Source organism: Peromyscus eremicus, chromosome 19 (assembly GCF_949786415.1).
Source record: "Peromyscus eremicus chromosome 19, PerEre_H2_v1, whole genome shotgun sequence".
Lineage (NCBI taxonomy): Eukaryota > Metazoa > Chordata > Mammalia > Rodentia > Cricetidae > Peromyscus > Peromyscus eremicus.
Window position 1 is genome coordinate 19,501,580 of NC_081435.1, and position 21,186 is coordinate 19,522,765.

General features: G+C 40.1%; 1 protein-coding gene and 1 long non-coding RNA gene across 2 annotated transcripts in view; one reads left to right on the plus strand and one right to left on the minus strand.

The window, feature by feature from the left end:
- Positions 1–21,186, plus strand: part of Pik3c3 (phosphatidylinositol 3-kinase catalytic subunit type 3) — a 91,831-nt gene that overhangs the window by 33,444 nt on the left and 37,201 nt on the right. The window contains exons 10-15 of the mRNA XM_059245889.1: positions 1,301–1,486; positions 4,576–4,730; positions 5,128–5,218; positions 10,132–10,199; positions 16,530–16,635; positions 18,026–18,142. Coding sequence (XP_059101872.1) covers positions 1,301–1,486; positions 4,576–4,730; positions 5,128–5,218; positions 10,132–10,199; positions 16,530–16,635; positions 18,026–18,142 — 723 coding nt within the window. The remainder of the gene's footprint in view (positions 1–1,300; positions 1,487–4,575; positions 4,731–5,127; positions 5,219–10,131; positions 10,200–16,529; positions 16,636–18,025; positions 18,143–21,186) is intronic.
- LOC131895473 (uncharacterized) lies at positions 4,066–8,660 on the minus strand. The gene is made up of 3 exons (XR_009375194.1): positions 8,567–8,660; positions 6,123–6,255; positions 4,066–5,180 (listed from the first exon to the last, which is right to left on the minus strand). It is a non-coding gene; the product is annotated as an uncharacterized LOC131895473 (long non-coding RNA).

Here is a 21,186-nt window from a genome sequence, read left to right on the forward strand (position 1 = left end):
AGGGAGAGGGATAGGAGGAGAGGAGAGGAGGAAGGGGAACCTGTGGTTGATATGTAAAATAGATTAAAAAATTAATAATAATTTTACAAAAAAGATTATCAAAGTCAAAAAAAAGAGAGAAAAGGAAATGTAACCAGAAAAGCGGAATGAGAAGGTGGGTTTCTCTCTCTCTCTCTCTCTCTCTCTCTCTCTCTCTCTCTCTCTCTCTCTCTGGGGTGTTTGTTGTGTGTTGTGGGTGTATATGTGTGGAGGGGAGTTGAGTATGCATGTGCAGTTGAAGTCAGGTGTCTTCCTCCTTGATCACTCCCCAGCTTATTTTTTGAGACAGGGTCTCTCGGTGAACTTGGAGCTTACCCATTTGGCTAGAGTGACTGACCATTGAGCCCCAGGGGCCCTTCTGTCGTCACCGACCTTACTAAGTTCCTCATGCTGTGGAGTTGGCACTTCTGGGAGAATTGAGTAGAGTTTTGTTGAAACAAGATTTTAAAGTGTTAGAACTGTCTTTCTTTAAGGGCTAATCCTTAGATGATACATTACTAACAGAATGGCCAGAGCTGTGCATTCTGCCAGGAGACCTGTCTGTCGGGCTCACCTTGAGGACAACAGGAGTGTGCCTTTCTGAAGTGAGCATGTGTTGATTGTGCAATCAGGAGTGATCTCTGCAGGGCAGCTCAGGCAAACTTGGGGACAGGGCATAGCCAAAGAAAGAAGCTTCTAGAAAGAAGACCATCTGCCATACAGACCGTTTGCGGCTGGTTCTGGACCTAGCTGTCTTGGTGTTTGGATTTTAGTGTTTTGTTTTGATTGTCTTAATTGCCTGTCTCTTTAAGGAGTTGCTTCTCAGAGTGACATCCTGGTTTCTGTTTCATCTTTATTTGAGAATATGAAGCAGAGCTAAGGAACCCACCCTGGTCAGATACTGAGTGAGGCCAACTGTGGGACTTTCACCATGGCTCATGGGGGTTTCTTGTGAGATGATGTTGATATTGTAAAGCTAAGATGGTTTCCAAGACATGTTAATGTTCATGGGATTTGTGTCAACTATTTCCTTGTCTTGAGGCCCCCAATATTTTTAAACCACAAAAGCAAATTTAAAAACTTATTGTGTCCTGCAGTGTTTTTTATCTTGGAAAGTATAAAGTTACAAGGAAAATGCTTCTGTTCTGTGTCCTGCGCTGCCGCCCTATGACCAGGACCCTTCTGTTAAAGATCCTCCTGTCAAGGCCACATAGACCTCAGCCTTCATCTTTCACCTGGCAATAGGATATGGTTCTGAATGTCAGCTCTTTTCTGATTCTAGGCTTTGACAAAGTTCTTGAAGTGTGTTAATTGGGACCTACCCCAGGAGGCCAAGCAGGCACTGGAACTTCTGGGAAAGTGGAAGCCTATGGATGTAGAGGATTCCTTGGAGCTGCTCTCCTCACATTACACCAACCCAACAGTGAGGCGTTATGCTGTGGCCCGCTTGCGGCAGGCCGATGATGAGGTAGGTACATTACCGTTCATTACCCCCGCTTGACTGTCTGACAGGTACATTTAAAAGGAGTCCAGTGTAAGACAGGTCACTAGTTACAGGCTTGTACATGTGTGTGCTTGCAAGACAGAAGCAGACAGAGATAGAGACAGAGAGAAAGAGAGACAGAGAGAGGAGGAAGAGGAAGGAGAAGAAGAATTAGAAGAAGAAGAAGAAGAATTAGAAGAAGAAGAAGAAGCAGAAGAAGAAGCAGAAGAAGAAGAAGAAGAAGAAGAAGAACAAGAACAAGAACAAGAACAAGAAGAACAAGAAAAAGAAGAAAAAGAAGTAGTAGTAGTAGTAGTAGTAGTAGTAGTAGTAGTAGTAGTAGTAGTTGTTGTTGTTGTTGTTGTTTCTAAGGAAAATATATACAGATGTACTAGTTAGGTTTCCAGAAGTATTTCCACAAGGGTGCTGTGAGAGGAAAACTGAATTCCAGGTCTGTTACATGATGGGACCCTCTTCCTCCAGTACTTTCCACTGGCACTCAGCTTGTTAATCACAAAGGGCATTTAATGGACTCCTTGGGAGATGTCCTGAGCATGGAGTTTCCATTCCCATGGAGGTTCAGGTGTAGACACAGTCTTCATGCTATTATTTTGTATTCTGGGCACTTCCTCACAATGGCATGATTAATGAAACTGTTGGCCATTGGTAATGAAAACTGCACTTTTGGACAGGCAGATCTAACTCTTAGACATTGATTCCTTCCATAATCTTTAGAATAACTGTTTTATGAAACTGTCATAGGAATCTTAATCTTAAGTCCTTAAGTTGAAGTAAGAGATGATTGACAGTTTTATGAAGTTCAGCCTTTTTGCATGGCAGTGTGAATTTTTATTCACATCTCTTATAAAGTCCTATGTATTTTTTAAATTAAATGTATCATAGGGCAGTTACATTGTTACTATTACAAAATACTCATTTCTCATATTATGCATTAGGTAAAATAAAAAGCTGTCATTGTACAGTGCTTGTTTTTGGTCACCTCATTGTCCTTCTCTCTGGTTCTTATGCATGTTTCTTGAGCACTCACATTTCCTAGGTGTAAGATGATACCAGAAAAGCTACATCTGCTTTTCAAGGCTGTGTTGCTCGCCTCTCATTGCAGTTAAGCACAAATAATATACATCTTTGCCTTGCTTTTATTAGTATGAATGCCTTTAGTATCTTGTCCTCTGAAGTGTGTTTTGTTGTAGTTTTATTCAAATCTTTCTTTGTTTAGAATGGTTCTTTTTATGTATGCTTGTGTTTTGAGTGTGTTTGCTTGTGTTTTGAGTGTGTATGCTTACATCAGGAAAGACTCTGATATGTTCACCTTTGGCTATTGCTCTGTCGTGTCAAACCGCATTGTGATACATCTTCCTAAGACTTGACCACTCTTATAATTGTAAAGTAAATCTCTTAATATGTGTATGAATTTAATTTTTTAATAATTCTGTTTAGGAATTTTTAGGTATTGATTCTTGCTGTTACATGGTTCAGACAGGGAAGTTCTGCATGAGAATTGAGAGACGATGGTGTTAGAGACACATTGGAGGAAAGGTGTTTATGTTCCACATAGAGAGCTCGGCATGAGTAATGGTGGGGACAGCAGTAGAGTGTGGGAAGGGGAAGCCAGAGTTGTACGTGCTCGCACGGACAGTGACTCCTGTCTGCAGGCACAGGGAAGACTGTGCCTCTGACCGCAGCCTTGCTCTCTGAAGCACGGAGTAAACTGTTCTAGCGAAAGGTGGTGGTCACTATACATACTTGTGGTTCCTGGGAAGTTTCTGTTTCATTGACTTGTGTAAAAATCTGTTTTTCCCCTTCTTTTGCTTTGTTTTACTTAAAACTTCCATCTTCCATGTGTAGAGGATTTTTTTTCCCCCAACATGTGACTATATAAGGAGAAAGCAGGTGGTTTACTTGGTGTTCCTGTTGATTTATTCCCTTACAAATGGGAAGAAAATGTGTTGTTTGAATGTAGAGTACCAGACATCCAGCCAATCAGATGGTGATATGTGACCTAAATGGGGGATGTTTTCTGACATTCCCCCTTTACTGGGCAACTCAGTGAGAAGCAGTACTTTGCCAGTGGGAATTGTCTTTGAATCTTGAGTCTTGTCCAAGGTTTTCTTTTTAAAAGTAAATTTTTTTTTTTTTTTTTTGTGCTTCCTTAATAGTGCTGGAAAAGAGCACATATCTACATTAATGGAGAAACACGTCATTCCCTCACAAACGTTAGACTTAGAGACTTCACATTAGAGAACATTCCAATGAGGAACAGCTCTTGCCATGACAGCAGTTCCAGACTCCTGCTGACTGCCAGTAAGGAGCAGAAGGGCTCAGGCTGAGACACCAATGCTTCAAGCCCTTCCTCTGACCAGAGTGTTAGCATCTGCTCACAGTCTCTCCCATGTATTTGTTTGAAAAGAAGGACATGGGGTTGGGAGAGGTGTGGTGGTGTGATCCAGGAGGACATAGAGAGGTCTGTGGATATGGTAAAGTACATAGTATACATGAATGAAATTCTCAAAGAATAATTAAAAAGAAGAAAAAACGGCTCAAGGTTCTTTAAACTCTGGCTTTTAAGGGAAAGAAGAACAAAATTTGTTTCAGAACATGTCCTGAAACAGAAATCCTTTTGAAAATGTGAAGTGCGTTCTCCAGCAGTCTTAGACATGGGATGCATTTGACTATCTGCTGATAACAAGGCCCTTCTTTAATTCCTTAGGAGCCAGCTCAAGCTCCCTCCTTACTTTCCTGCTTTCTTGTTTTGTTGTTCAGTCAGCCCTACTTACGGGAACTCATCCGCTGGCCACTCACTGTGTGCCGCACACTCTCCAGTCTCTTTCTTCGTCTACTTATTTAGTGATTGTGTCTGTTTCTGCAGTCTTTGCTGTCCTGCTCTTTCTATAAATAAAGACACAGGATGCAGCCAGCAGTGACGTAGCTTAGTAACATGGTAATGGCAACAGATGGAAGAGGTAGACATTGCAAGTCGAGGGATGTCCTGGCTCTAGGAGTAAGTGTGCTGGGCTCTGCTAATACCAGTTTCTTTGTCGTTCATTGGTTTCTAGGACTTGCTGATGTACTTACTGCAGCTGGTCCAGGCTCTGAAATATGAGAACTTCGATGACATAAAGAACGGTTTGGAACCTACCAAGAAGGACAGTCAAGGTTCGGGATCAGAAAATCTGTCCAATTCTGGAATCAGTTCTGCAGAAATAGATAGGTATGGCTCTCCAGGGAAGATTGTTTTTACATGTGACACTTTGTCCCTTTTCGAGTTATCCTCTTCTTTCATTTATATTGTTGTCTTCTTTCCTTTCTCTCTCATGTGCCAAACAGACTCTGGCTTTTCTCATTTTGATTTTGACTTTGGCATGGAAACTCATCAAGTGAACTCAAGAATACATATGCACAGATTACTAGAGACCAGTCTTGCCTTCTGCCTAGTCAGAGAACCAAGTCTCAAGTCTGCCTGTTTGCTGCGCAGACTCCCTGTTACGTTCTCGATTGTGTGACTGCTTTCTCCTCTTAAGTCAGGATGACAATAGCAGCCTCTTGCTTGCAGATAAAATGGTTACACAGGATTCACATCTCGGTTTTCTCTTCTGTTCCGTTTTCAGCTCCCAAATTCTAACCAACCCTCTTCCTCCGGTGTCATCTCCTCCTCCTGCATCTAAAGCAAAAGAAGTTTCAGATGGGGAAAATCTAGAGGTGAGTAAAAGCTTTCCAAAATTATGGTGCAAGAGGTCCTGTCAGTCGGCATTCTGTGTTGATCTTTATGACCTTGGTTTAATTAATAAACTAACCATTGTAACTTTGTTCAATAACTGGCTTTATGGTGCATGTTATGACCTTTTCCCTTGTGTAATATGCTGGATATTGCTTGGTTCACTTTATTGGTGTTTGGGACATATACATAGGTTTATATATAACATGAAAATAAGCTAAGTTCAAATATCTTATAAGGGAGACTCAGGGATGTTCATTTTAATATATTAATGAATGTTAGTGCAACTGTCAGTATTTGTAATTGTACCACAGAAATGTATGGTTCTATAGAATCATATACTAAGCAGATGTTTTTAATTCATATAGACAGGTAAACTCATTTTTTAAGGGAAACAGCTCTCCTAGACTAGTAGTTATCTGAAAAGAATACACCAGCTCTTGTGTGTGTGTTGAGAAACAGCAGGGGCCAGTCCTAGGTGAGCACATGAACATGGAAAAGATGAGGTGTGAGGGAGAAGTAGGTGTCTTTGCTGTAGGGCCTGCAGGTCATCACATGAGTTTTCTTTAGAAGTTGATGAAATAATTGAAGTGAACATCTTGCGATCCTTATGCTGGGAATGTTGTGACGTGACCAGGTTGTGAATGTTGTGTTCAGAATGTCACCCTACTTACCTAGCATACAAACTTTAGCTTTAACAGTTCTATCTATTTCTGATCTTTTTTTCTTGTGACTGATGAACCAACATTTTTGGGGCTGACTGCTATTCACAGTGTTCATATAATCCAAACCATGAGAGAGATCTTTTTGAGTGATGACCCTCCCTCTTCCTCAGCCTCAGAGAAGTAACAATATACAAGCCATTAGCCCCTTCAAATTGGTACTCACCGAGGTTGGTCACACCACTTTTCTCTGTATCATAGACTGAGATACCTAGTCTTTCCTTCTCCACACCGGAGCCATGTCTTCTGGCCTTCCTTGTTTCTTTCTTAGAGATTCAGACATCAGTTTATATGAACAGCTAAATGTAAAAACATGATAAAAACCTGTGTTTTCTGAGATCTTGGCTAGATGTGAGGTCCAGCATTGCAAGGAGTCAGTGACAGGAACTCAAGGCAGCTAGCCTACAGTCAGTAGCAGAGAGCACTAAATTCATACATACATGCTTGTGTTTACCTCCCTCCCTCCTCTTTCAGTTTAGAATCCCCTGCCCAGGGAATGATGCCACCCACAGTGGGTGGGAGTTCCTTCCTCATTTACTATAACCCAAGATAATCCCCACAGACATGTCAACAGCCTGAACTAGAAAACCCTTCATTTAAACTGTTCCTACATGATTATGCAAGTTTACAATTAAGTCCATCACATAGAGTGAAAGTTCCCTGTAAGATAGGGGAATTGTGAGGGTTTCTGTTGTTATTTGTTTTGTTTTGTGCATGCCTGTAGCTGTATCCTTGAAATATTTTTGAATCTCTTTGTTAATTAAATGCATCATATGTTTGTAGCCTTGTATTTCAGGCTTACCACCGAACAGCCCAGATAGTGAAATCTCCATTTAAATTTTGTTTAGCATTCTGTCTCACTTGTTTTTTGTTTTATGTTGTTGTTGTTTTAATAGAACATCTTATATAATATAGTACTCTCCTTGTTCATCTTTGACTAAATCCATCTTCCAACCCTCTCTACCTCCCTAGTTTATAGGTTCTGTCATGATTTTTTTTTTTAACTAGTTAACTTGGGTATTTTAATTTAACCTGTGTTCTTAACTTTCATGTTTCATAATCATTACTTTTCTTCTAAACAATATTGGAAGCAGTACAGACCTTGCCATCACTGGTATGGCATTGTTATCAAGTGTCTTAGTTCTGTATTCTTAACTTCTAGTTTTGGTTGTAAACCTAACCTTTAATGGCTAAGCCATCTTTCTAGCCCTATTCTTAACTTCTAAATCAGATGAAATTATTATTATTATTATTATTATTAGACAATTGGGAAATGCATAGAGAGATACATGCCTCTAAGAGTACCTGTATCCTTACTATTTCTTCTGTTGTCTCTGATCTGTTTCTGTGCACAGTATGGTTGTTTCTTGTTATTGTTGTTTTTATTCAAAATTTTTAAGCATCATCTAAATTGAATTTTAAAATTTATAGGATAACATTGTATGTTTAACAGTTTTAAAAATTTAATCTTCCATATTTATAATCTACTAGTAAATTTTTAAAGAAAAAATCTTAGTAACAGATGAAATATATTAATTGCATGCTTCATTATAAAAATGTATCTCCAATTGACAACTGCTTACAAAGGAAAAATTAGTTCTTTCCAATTAAGTCTCACTGAGGATATCAACCACACCTAGTGTAGGCCCCATGCCCAACAGTAGATGGCCAACAAAAAGGAACTCAATGACCTTTTTCTAAGTTTTTTGTCTCATATTAATTTTTTTTGACATCTTTTTTTCTCATTGGTCCTTTGTATATTATGCTTTCTGATTTTGTATTTTTATGGGTTTTGTGTGTGTGTGTTTCTTGTACTTTTTCTTTGTTTTATTTTCTTTTTAAAATTCTGGTTTGTTTGCTTTTTTATTTGCCTGTTTGTTTTCTATGAGAGGGAAAACAGGAATGGAGTTGGAGAGGTGGGGAGAATCTGAGAGGAGGTGTGAGAGGGGAGAAACTATTATCAGAATATATTGTATGAACAAACGCCACTTTCAGTTGAAAAAGAAAAGTAATGTCTCCATAGTCCGAGGATAAACCTTGAGCCTGGATTTGTATCTGTTGAGCTTATGCACTGAACGTTACTTCATGACTGTCTATTTGAGAGTTATCTTCATTGGATTCTTGATACATGTTAAAATGTAGATCTAAACGTTGTTCATGGACTGGGGATGTGGCTTGATAGCAGAGGTCTTTCTTACCATACTTAAAGTCCTTTCTTCTCTCCCCATTGCCTTCAATGGAAAAGAAACTCCCTAGAGTTGGAGCTATTGTTATCACCACTACCGCGTCAGCACATCTATTTTCTGATAGCCTCTGATGGCTCCAGCTTTCCTCTTAGGGAGCTCTGATACACCGAGACCTCTGACCCCTGTTTGCTTGCTCTCCTTTTCTTGGTCCATCTGCTCATCCTCCTTCAGTATTTGCTTCCCTCTTAATGTAATTTTCATCCTGTGCCTCATCATATTAGGCATTCTTTTATGAGCATCTTCATTTCCCCTGGAAAGATCTTAACTCCTGGTAAGCATAATTAATCACATAATTTCTTCATGCCTGAATGTTGCTGAGGAAAACACTTAGCTTAATGTGTAGTGTCAGTGCACATTCATATACCTCAACTTGAATTAAGACTCTGCAACCTACTGTCCTGCATTGCCTAGGTGGGCTGATCTCCTTTGCCCCTCAAGGACCTTCTCTTTTTGTTCTTCATGTTCTACCTCCCAGTCTCTAGGCAACAATTGGGCTTCATGGTTGCTGAACACAATAGAAACCACTCAGAGGAGTGATGAGTTCTGTCTCCAGATCTATAGGAACAGATCTCTCCTCATCCTTTCCTTCTTTCTCTTACAGAGAAGAAATGGAATGCCTTACAGGTGATATTTTGTTCTTTGTAGAAATAGCCAGATGTGCATTAGTCTCTTAGTTTAGAAATTCAGAAAATGCCCTGTCGTGCCCATTCCTTCCGACACCTAGTTCCTTATGTGCCTTCAAGACCAACTCAGTGATTTTTATATCTTGACTCTCCCCTCCCTTCATTCCAAGGCTTTAGACCCCATCACTTTGGTTTTACTTAAAACTTACTTTGTTAAGTTTCTAAAGGGCTTTGACATGGTCACATAGTGTCCAGTTCTATTGAAGGCTCCTGTCTTGAGAAGCTGTGGCTTCCTAAGGCTTTAGGCAGTAGGATTCATCTGTTTTACTTTTCAACTGTAGTGTTTGTTTTTGTACAGTGCCCTTCATCAATATCTGTATTTGACATTGTATTGTTCCCTAACGTCCTTTGTTACCATTTATGATTTCCCTGAGCTGTACTAATACACATACACTTCAGTATCTAGCTCAGATCTCTTGTCTGAGCTTCTGATTTGTGTATCCGAATCCTCACTTAATCTCCATGCTCTATCTGACAGGCATTTCAAAGTTAATGCTTCACAAATGCTGTTCTCTTTTCTGTTTTCCATCTGTGATGTAACAAAGCAATCTATTTACTGAATCCAGAAATTTGGAAATTACTGTCAGTTCGATCTTTCTCATTTCTTCATCAGAAATCCCTGTTAGTTATGATTTCAAAACATTTCTTACCTTGTTTCACTTGCCATCTTCACTTTCTAGACTATTGTTAAAACATCCTAACTGACCTCAGGTCTGCACTTTTCAGACACCTGAACTAACTAACTGTCAGTCAGGCTGTCACACACTCCTGTCAAAATCCTTTCTTGGGTATGGATAACCTCTGCTTTTCGTATACAGTTCACACTCTAGATTGTACCCAACAGTTGTTAAATAATTTGACCATTCATTGTTTAGCTCTTAAATCTGTTCTTTTACTGCTCACTGCAGTTGAGCTTCAGGCCGAGCATAGAGCCTTTTTATACACTGCCATCTTGGGCTGGCCTAGATGTGATGGTTTCACCATTGTCTTTTCAGATCCATCGAAACTATTTCTATGATTGTTTTTTCATTGTCTTTGTCAATTACCAATTACAGCGTCTCAAGTATTGTCTTAGTTTGAAGTCAATTTGAGGTGGGTGGATTGTGGGAATGGATGGGAGAGATAGATGGCTAGATGAGAATCTGCACTGTAACCTCAGGTGAAAACTGATGGGCTGGCTTAGGACCTCTCATTTGCCTCCTGTTAATAGCAGATGGTGATACGTATTTCTTTTAATTTTTTTCAGCAAGATCTATGTACCTTCTTGATATCAAGAGCCTGTAAGAACTCAACACTGGCTAATTATTTATACTGGTATGTGAAAACAATTTTGTTTGTTTCATATCACTTCTTTGAACTACTTTTCTCATGCTGTAAAGTCAGAAAACTTACTATGAAGGCCATCACCAGATGCCTGGGTTCTGTGCTTATGTCCCGTCCGTCCGTGTCCGTCCGTGTGTCGTCCCCCCCCCCCCCCCCCCCCCCCCCCCGTCACTGTCATAGCTGTTTCTAGAAGTCGGTGTCATCGGATTCTTTCTTCTGCTAATTTTTCGAGAACTAATGGCTTTGGTTCCTCCCTCCAGTTGGGTCTGTTTTTCTTTTTTGTTATTTCAGTAGTATAGAATACTTTATAACTTTTTAAGAGTGTATTTTTATATTATTTACCAAACAGTTAAATCCTACAGTAATAGAAATTGAAATTAAAAATTATCTTCGCTCACTTTAAAGAAGAAGAGGCTGAGGCAGAAGGATGCTCTAACTGAACGTGACAGGTACTGATTAGGATAGATTATCTGAGAGGTGTCCCAGTGACTATTTTCCACTCTTCCCTGAGTGGTTACATGAAGTAGGGGTAACTATCGTGGTTTACATGAGAGCAATGTAAAACAAAGGTAGAGAGGGGCAACTTCCTGTACCAAATTAGTATGAAGTGTGGCTCCCTCCCTGTCTCAGAATCTTAAAGTGGAGGCCACATTGATAATACATTGAGTCAGTGGGGAAAAAAAATCATTGGGTTTAAATGCTGACAAATGAATCCTGTCCATTTTTGCAGAGGATCTTGGGGTACAGCCTGCTGGGTGAGCTCTACTGGAAACATGGGTTTTTTTTTAACTATAGAAATGATTTCCGATTTAATCTTATATTTAATTTATGGTTTTAATTTAAATAGCACAAATCAATAGATGTTCATTTTGAAAATTCCTTGTTTTTCAATAATCATAAGACATTTTACTTTTCTTGAAGAAATTAAAATGCTGTCTTATTTTAGACAGGATTTGAAAACCCTGTTGTGTGGGTTGAATCAAGCTTCAGCTCATTCTCCCTTTTTCTTTTTTTTTTTTTTTTTTTTTTTTTTGGTTTTTCGAGACAGGGTTTCTCTGTGTAGCTTTGCGCCTTTCCTGGGACTCACTTGGTAGCCCAGGCTGGCCTCGAACTCACAGAGATCCGCCTGGCTCTGCCTCCCGAGTGCTGGGATTAAAGGCGTGCGCCACCACCGCCCGGCTCTCCCTTTTTCAAAAAGGAAGGGAACCAGAGCACTTGTAAAAAAACACAGATGCCTGGCCTGCATAAACAACATTGTCTAAGCCTTTATGGTTTTCTCTACCACAAAGAAAAACTAATACCAGTGATTTTTTTTTTATAACATGAGCCATTTTCTCCAATGAGACCTATGAGTTTTCCCTTTGCCCAATGACTGAACTATTGGAAAGCAAAGTATCTCCAGGTGTCTAGTTCAGCAGTTGAATGTATTATTCATAAAAATATATTTCTTTCACACTAAATGTTAGGATGCCCTTGGAAATACATTACAGAACATTTTGGCTAGTTTTAATTACCAGTTTTCCATTTAAGAGTTTACTTACAAATTCTCAGATTGCCAAATTGCTGTTTTGATTTAATAGAAACCTATAGTTCATGTTTCTTGCTTTCCTATCTGAATGCTTTAGTGTGCTTCTGTTCACACTATTACAAAAAAGCATTTTCTTGTGAAAAGCTGAGTAAATATTTAAAAAAGAAAAGACAGAAAAATTTACAGGGAGCACAAACCATGGGCAGCCCCACTTGACACTCTTCAGAGCATCCCATCAGACTCAGACTCCATGTGGGTTTCTCCACTGTGAGTCACTGAACTGTCTGTTCATTTTAAGATTAAACTTATTAAACTCTACATATTATGTATTTAGAAATAAATATTCATTAGTGAAAAAAATGTTGATAGTAATGCCTAACTTTGGTAGACACTGCTATTTTATGAGTGTAGGATAATTGTATGAGAAATAATTTCTTAGTTTTCTTAAAGTGATCAAGTTTCCTCTGAACATGAACCAAATGTCAGGGTGTAGAGCCTCTCACCAAGCTTCCTCTGTCCTAACAAATGAATTTAAATTTCAAGTTTAACTGATTGTACTGTTTTCTTCTGAACACCCTGGGTTTCTTTGCCATTTTTCTCCCATTTTCAGTGGTTTCAATAGGATTTCTGCTGTAGCCAAATCCTTGAGGGGCCAGTAACTGTGCAGACAGCCCCTTTAAAATGAGTAGTGTCAACACTTTAATCCACAGAGGGGAGTTATGTCTCTAGTCTGTAAAATGTTGGCATCAGAATCTATAAATCCTTGCAGTTTTTTATTTTTATAGTCATTGCGGTGTGTTGAAAGGAAAGTCAACTTTGGATGCTGTGACATGTTTTCTCTGACTTCTAAGACCTTTGAAAGTAGTGAAAGTTAGTTACTCCACAAAACGAAATTGTCAGAGAAGAGTGAACCTGCTGATGTCATTTTATGATGAGTACCTGGACAGATGATCACTTTTCCCATTTAGATGATAGCTTTCCAGGAAATGCCATGCAGGGCTCTGTAGAATCTAGTTGATAGGTGTCAACAGCAAGTTGTGAAATGATTAGACCCTGGGTCTTTTGGTCCTCATCTGTCTGTGGAGCTGATGCTCATTTGTATTTTAGATGACTCATTTTGTTTTTAGCAGAACACTGACATGAAGTACTAGAAAGGTGTTTAATTATGGAGATCAGCATGCACCTTCAAGTTCTGGAAACTGCTGTAGCCGTTTACGCTATAGTTAGCGGGTAGTGAACACAGTGGTGAGGCCTGCGGACATGGTCATGTTTGTTTGTAGATGAGTTTGCTACTTAAGTACATAGGAAAAGAAATGAAATTATAATGGTGGTGGGGGCCGTCAGTGAGTTTAAGCAGCCAGGCTCAGATTTGGTGAGGTCCCATTGATGATTTTGGAGTTTGCAAATACTCTTGTTCTGACATTCTTATGGGTGGTCCTCAGGTGACCACACATTCTGAAATGCCATAATAAAAAATAGGAGTTTATCTTGTTTGGGTCCTGGCTGAATCCTCTACAATAGAGCCATCCTCTAAACCTTCTTTCTTGGTAAATGATCCTCAGAGCTGTTCATCTGCTCTCTGAGCACCTGAGATGTGGGCAGTATGAAGCACTGAAGTTTGAATTTACTCTGATTTATTATTGTGGTTTTCATGGTTTCTTGAAACAAGATCATGTATGAAATACATGGTGGTCTAGAAATCAAGTTGCTCCTGCCTCAGCCTCCCAAGTGATGAGATTATAGGTGTGCATCTTAATACCTGGCAAATTGGAATTGATTTTAATCTAAAGAGAGTCTTGTGTCTAGTGGTGGTGTAGATGTTCTATAAAGCATCTCTAGTCCTTCATGCTTTCATTCGTTTTTAGTTTACGACTCTCGTTGAGAATGATGTAGTGTATCTAGGGTCATGCTTTAACTCCTCACAGCACTTTCCAGGAAACATCAGACCTCAAGAACATCTGTGCTTGTGGTATAGCTTAGCTCTGAGAAGAGGGGAGATGACAACTCTTACCTCCTTTAAACAGTTATCTGTCTATAAGAACATGTCAGATGAGAGCATTTGAGGTCAGGCACTTACCTCAGTGCCTTTACAACCTAGGAAGGTGCTGAGAGTTAACCATGTGGAGCAGTGACAGACAGCTGTTGTCAGGACACGTCATCTGAAAGAGTCCAATTATAAAGGAAGTCCAGAAGCAAGGTGCATAGACTTCGGAGAGAGATGGGCTATAGCTGTGACTGAGTAGAGTGTGGGACGATGGGGAGATGGGGAGGAAGGTATCTTTGGCAGATGCTGCCATATGTGCTGAATCAGAGAGTTGGTGCTTAGCAGCGTCAGAGGAGACTGACCTGCCTGGAGTATGAGTTCATATCTGGGTGATGGAATGGACACGTCAAGCTCAGGTAAGCACAGTCTGTTTTAAAGGGGAATGCTGATGCTTCTGCTCTTATAGGGAGGACATAATTACAGTGTTTGAAAGAAAATTTGAAGGTGGTTAAGTTGAGGAATAAGAATTTTCTTGTTAGAGTTGAAGAAATGTGGTATTAATTTGGAATTTCTGGTAGGGCTGGGCTGGCTGGTGCAGAGGCATCATAAGCATTTAATGGAAGCAGTTGGCAGGCTGCATGGAGTAACTCGGCACAGGCATGTTAGGGTAGGAAGAGGACCACAAGCTGAACATGCCTCTGGACATGTGGAGCAGCGCCGAACACAGGCAGCACAGGTGTTAACCAGGGCTTGTTCTCTAATTTGGCTGTGTCGTGTCTCACCCCCTGTTCATGTGATTGAGACACGCTTCCTGCTTGACTTTTGAGAAAAGTCTTCATTAATTTTATTTACTACATGAAAAACAAGTTCATCTTAAAAGCATGGGGGATTTATTGATAGGGTGTTCAGTAGTTAAAGAAGAAAGATTCCGGTTAGTTTGGTAAGTTCAATTTTATATATTTTGTTTAAAAATACTGCAGTATGTTCTGGTGCTTGAAAAAATCACTGGACGAATATGAAACCAGATAATATAGTAAGAAGGAAATTATACCTTACATGAACAAAAGATATATAGATTCATATTGTATAGTTAGTTACCAATACTGAGATTTTATCTGAATCCAGAGCATCCGAGTCATTCAGCAATGAAGATTGTCTTCTACTACAAGGCAGAAGCCTGCAGGGGTGTAGTGGAGAACAAGACACATGAGCTCTCTAGTCTTAGACAGTTTACCCTCTAGATGGCTGAATGTATTCTTCAAATAACAGTATAGGGGACAACAGTATGTGTCTGTGACTTGACATTCGGCAAATGTTATCAATTAAGGAATTTGTAAGTTTCTTGTGGGTTTTGAAGTTGGAGTAGAATTGAGTAACTTAGCTGAATAGAAAGCCAGGGTTGTAGAGAGATGCTCTCAGGACAGTGCATTTGCTGTTCAAACATAAGTTTGGTTCCAAAGTACACATAGAAAGCCAGGTGAGTAGAGGACATTTGTAATTGCCTTCCTTGGGGTGACAAGAGACTAAGGCCCAGAGTTCAGGAGCCAGTTTGCCTAACAGATTGCTGAGCTCCAGATTCAGTGAGAAATCCTCTTTTAAGGAAAACAGTGGAGTCAACCTCTGACCTCCATAGGCAGGAGTACATATACATACACATGCATGTCTACTAATACATACATGCGCCCCTGAACATACTTGTGTGTGCGCGTCTGCGCACGCACACACACACACACACACACACACACGCAGGGTGGGGGCAGGAGAATGAAGATAAATACATGGATTCTGACTTGGCAGCCATCTCCTGAATCAACCAGATGTACCATCCTGAGAAATACATGTAGTCTCCCAGTTTTCACTGTTTCGAGTCATGATCTCATGTAACCCAGGCCAGCACTAATAACTTGGCTTCTCAAGAGCTAGAATTAGACTTGCTCCACCACCCCCTTATCTCCACATTTCACTGTTGGTAAGACAAGCAAGTCAGTCTAAATGTGTGTTTATCATGGCCCACTGAAAGTGCCTTAAAGCTGCTTTACCATTTAGCATTGTTATTTAAACAATGTAGATTATAAGAAATATTAAGTGCCATAAGGTTCTGCTTTCTAACTTTCTGCACCTGTGTTATACATTATGGTTTGTTCCCATCAGAACATTTAAAAACATTTAAAAAAAATTATCTCTCACTTAGCTTATTTATGTATGTGTGACTTTTATAATCATACAAAGAATTTAGATTTAGGAAAATAAGGTCAGCGTTAACTGTCTAAAACAAGTTTTATAATAGAAAAGTTGTAGATTTTATAGAGTTTTTGAGAAATGGGGGAATTGGATTGGAGAGAGAAAAATCAATTCAAACTTTTAATCATCTTGTGAAAATATGTCAGAGAAAAAGGTAGCTCCAGAGGGGTTTTCAGAGTAAGACCTACCGTTTGCTGTGCCAAGTATGAGATGGGGAAGTAATGTCTTTATTGTACAGTTACTTGGTGGATGTGCAAGCTTCATTGACAGAGGAAGGCATTAGTAGTATTCCAGGTATTTCATAACATAGTGGAGTGTGTTTCTGTGATATCACGTAGGAATCATGAGGCATAGTACAGATTGATGGTAGCCTTGTTGATGATTGTGATTGATGGCTGCTTATATTGTTGCTTAACCTTCACTTCTAAAGGAATGGACATGAAAAACTTTACTCCCGCTTAACTCTTTTAACCATGTTTTAATCTATTTAATGAAATGATATAAGTATTTACTAGATAAATCTGAGTTTCATTTCTCATCATATGAGCATCTTAAATGTGTTTTGAAGGTATGTGATCGTGGAGTGTGAAGATCAGGACACGCAGCAGAGAGATCCAAAGACTCATGAGATGTACCTGAATGTCATGAGGAGATTCAGCCAAGCCTTGCTGAAGGTACTCAGGAGCTGCAACTGGGTTGGCTAGTAACCTTGTGAACTGAGAAAAAAGTAAAAGAGGGGACTAGGAGATAGTTCAGTGGTGAAGAGCACTGGCTGCTCTTCCAGAGGCCCTGGGTTCAATTCTCAGCATCTACATGGCAACTCAAAACCACCCATAACCCCAGTTATAGGGGATCTGATACCATACCCTCTTCTGGCCTCTGTGGGCACCAGGCATGCCTGTTGTACACAGATTTACACACAGGCAAAACACCCAGCCAAATAAAATAAAAATAAACCTATTTTGTTTTTAAATAAAGGAGATTAATATTTGTGATACATGAAGATTATTTGAAATCCCAAGTTCAGTGTTTATAAACAAATTGCTGGAACATAGTTATTCATTTTCTAGTGTGTGTAGCTGCTTTTGTTTGACACGAGTGGGTGAATCATTGGATAGGAAACTAGACAAGACTAATATTTTTATTCTGACACTTACACTAGGTTTTTGATCTTTATTAAATAAACCTTACATGGACCAAGCAACGAGCAAATTCCTGCTCTTTTAATTTTACGTTTTTGTCCTCTTTTCTCATCTAGACTCAGTACTGGTAGTTCTTTTGTAGATATTTTACCCGACTTCAGCAACATCTTCCAGGGCCATTTTTCTGCTGCTTTTGCTTCTTTAAAGAAGCAGTGTCCAGGTCCGGCCAGCAGAGGGCTCAAGGGTAAAGAAAAGCAGCTGACATGTTTCCTGGCAGCTTTTTACTGTGTCTGCTGTTTCCTGTCTCAGGTTCTTGAAAAGCTAAACTTTCAGACTAAGCTTGTGTACAGCTCTCAGAGCCATGTGAGGCTCACTAAGAGGTGAGCGTTCGATTTCACCTCATCACAGCCTGGCTCTCTCCCTGAGCCTAAACATCCGGTGTGGGTTTTTGTTTTGTTTTGGTTTTTGGTTTTTCAAGACAGGGTTTCTCTGTGTAGTTTTGGTGCCTCTCCTGGATCTCGCTCTGTAGACCAGGCTGGCCTCGAACTCACAGAGATCCGCCTGGCTCTGCCTCCCGAGTGCTGGGATTGACGGCGTGCGTCACCACCCCCTGGCTTGTCTTTTTCAAAGAGATTTCTTCTTAAAGCTTCTTTGGAATCGGGATCTTTATTAACTCAGTAAGTAGAAGCATTTTAGGATGGATAAATCCTGTCCTGTCACATGGTCTTTATATTATGGATTGAGTAATGATTGCTCAGGACCCAGGGAATTTTCTGCCCCAACCAGTTGGTGGTGTTTACCCTGGACAACAGTTTCTCATTACTTCTGAATCAAAATAATTAGTCTGTTCCAGTCTCACTTTGTTTTGAAGTTCATAGCTTTAGAAGGGGAAGGGAATGATCACACTGTTTTGCTCTCTCAGGGTGACAAGTCCGTCAGAGTCATGCGCTCCCTCCTGGCAGCTCAGCAGACCTTTGTAGACCGCCTGGTGCATCTGATGAAGGCAGTCCAGAGGGAAAGTGGAAACCGCAAGAAAAAGGTGAGCCCCGGGGTTGCTTCCTGTATATGGCTAAAAGTGGCTCCACATCCTAAAATCCTGAGTGTTGACAGTTGTCTTGTTGGATTGGCGTAATGTACAAACTTATATTGTTCACTTCCTTTTTAGAGACAGTTTCTTACTTGCTTTGTAGCCTAGACAAGCCTTGAATTTATCCTCCTGCCTCAGCCTCCTGAATGCTAGATTTAAAGACATGTACCACTATGGCTTGCTTTCTATGAACTTCTTCTGGGTAATTAGAGTTCCAGGAGCCCAAGACACTGATGCCATTGGGATCCCTTTGTGTAGGTTATCATATGTTAATGTAAGGTGGTGGGGTTTCCTAGCTGTGAGGAATGGCGGGTTTAGAGGATTAAGAGATCAGTTTTCCATTATCACACAACTAGTAAGTTTGAGAACTATTTATCCTCATGCATAGTTTCATCTATAATGCATTACTTTCTCGCATCTTAGAACCTTAGTTGTTTAGAGACTAGATCACTTATGTAAAAATTTTGAGAAAACAAAGGACCAGAATAGATTGCAGAGCCAGTGTGACCTTTATGTCTGCTCTGGTAGCAGCCATCTTTCAAGTGGAAAACTTCTACATGATAAACAGAATAACTAGGTATCTCCTCTGCAAACACTGGTTTTTTTCTGGGCTGTAACTTTAATGACATGAAGGACTCACACGGTGTCTTCCTTTCTCCTAATCCTGTAAGATGACAGGCAGATGTTTCTTGGTGGCCTTTGTCAAACACTACAACCCACCTGAAGAATATAGACATATGAGGGAAAAGTTAAAGAATCGAGTCAAAACTTAAAAGGCAAGAGATAATTAAATTAAATAGATGATCAGAACAGTTGTTTCCCTGACGAGAGAAGAAAATTGGCTGAACAGAAACACGTTTTTATTGAGTTGGCATTATTCAGAAGAATCATAGACCGTGATCCAGTAAAGAAATCCCTAATACCGTTTGCCCACCACCACAGGCTCCACCTGTCCCCGAGTGAGAAGCAATCCCTAGCGTCTCCCCAGCAGTGGGTGCATCTACAGCTTGGACCTTTGGTCTTCACAGCAGCACTCTGCTTAGTCTGATGAGATTGTGAGGGGTGAAACCCCAGGAGACAGTAAAGTGATGGCAGGATTTGGATTTCATGTGAGCAGTCGCCATCCATTTTGTGAAGGAGTCTTATTCATGACCTTTACTGAGATGCATAAATAGATCTGTGCCAGTGAAGAATTGATTTTTAACTTCAGAGGCCTTGGAGTATTGCTGAAGGAAAGTCATTTTGTACTTGGTAGTCCTTAAGTACCATTCTTTGACCATCTAGTTCCTAGTGATTCTAAGACTTCCTCCTCTGGTGCATGTATCATGCCTGAAGTACTTTACAGCTCTAGATACGTAAGTCAAGTCGTCCCTCTTTAAAGCATAGGTTGCCTATTTAAAGACTACAAGATTCTGCTGGCTTCAGAGAAAATGGGTTGTTTTGAAGCTGGGTAGATGAGCTTTAGTGGATGTCAAAGATGACTTGGATTGCTCAGATTCTGAGATCTGTGTTCTATTCAGTTTGTCTACAAGCTAATGAAAATGAGAACCAGGGGTAGTAGGTAGGTAGCAGTTTCCTCCAAATTAATTAAATATTCCTCTTAAAGTTAAAAGATGCACTGGGGTAGCATAATGTAATACTTGTCTAATATTTGGTCATGCAAAATTAAGCTTCAAATGAAATTACACTTCTCTGTGGCTTCATAAATCCTTCAGACAAAGAAATTGAACCTTTGCGTTCCACTCAAATGTACACTCCTGGTTCTTCCTCAGCTGCAGTAAGAAAATACATTCTCTGTCAATCTTGAAGAAGTCTAGCTTTTTGTAAGATGGTACTTCCTGAAGGCATGCTGCTCCTTGTACATAGTGGGTCATTTACTAGAGACTGTTGCTTCATGCTTGAGTGAAATACATAACATTACATGTTCTTGTGCTTTCATACACTTAAACATTTTTTAAGTGAAATAGGATTATATCACTTCCCACTTCCCTTTCCTCCCTCTAGTCCTTCCCAGTTACCCTCACTTGAATCCTCTCATGCCCCCTCTCAAGTTGATAGCGGCTTTTTCTTTGATTATACTTGTTACATATACACATCCCTGTGTATGGAGATATATATGTATATGTATATATAAAAACCTGCTGAATCTGCCTTTGTTGGTGGTGTGTATAGGGATGACCACTCTGCGTTGTACAACCCATAAGGGGACTCATTCCTAAGAGGCTAATTCTCCTTCTCCCAGATGTCAGTGATTGCCTGTAGTTCTTTGTCTAGGCCTGGGCGCTTGTGATCTTTTCCTTCCATGTTAACATGTCAATTGATATTGCCATTGTTTCAGTCTTGTTTATACAGCCATTTCTAGGAGAGACTGTTTCATAGCAGACTTCCTGGGGTCACAGCTCTAGAAGCAGCGGGACCTGGGAAAATGGAGCTAATGAATGAGCTGGACTAAAGTCACATGAAATAGCCAACTTTGTTCAGGTCCTCAGACAGATTATACTCTGAGGGTTGAGAAAGTCACCTGAGTGAAGTTCTCGTGGTTTCAAACTGTTTACAGTCGTAAGAACAAACTGAGTGTGGCAGAAACATGTTTTTCCATCAAGGCATAATTGTATAAAAACAGCAAGCAATAGTGAATAACCTGAAATAAATCCACTTCTATCTGCTACGTGTCTGAGGAGCATGAAAACACATTCCAAGAACAGTTCCGTGTCTTGAAGAAACTGAGTTCACAGGACTCTTGTCTGGTTTTCTTACAAATACTCAGAATTCTCTTCACAGGACTCCATTCCTGGACCATCTTCCAACATCTTACAGTTTTTTTTTTTACCCCCTCTTCCACTGTGTTCACTGAGCCAAAGATGCAGAAGCTATGATGTAGATGTATCCGTTGGGGCTGGCTCCCCATGATCTGTTGCTCTCTGCATTGTGTCCAGCTGTGACTTTCTGTGACAACCGCATTGGCTGGAAAGGAAGCACTGAGGACGGATGACGGC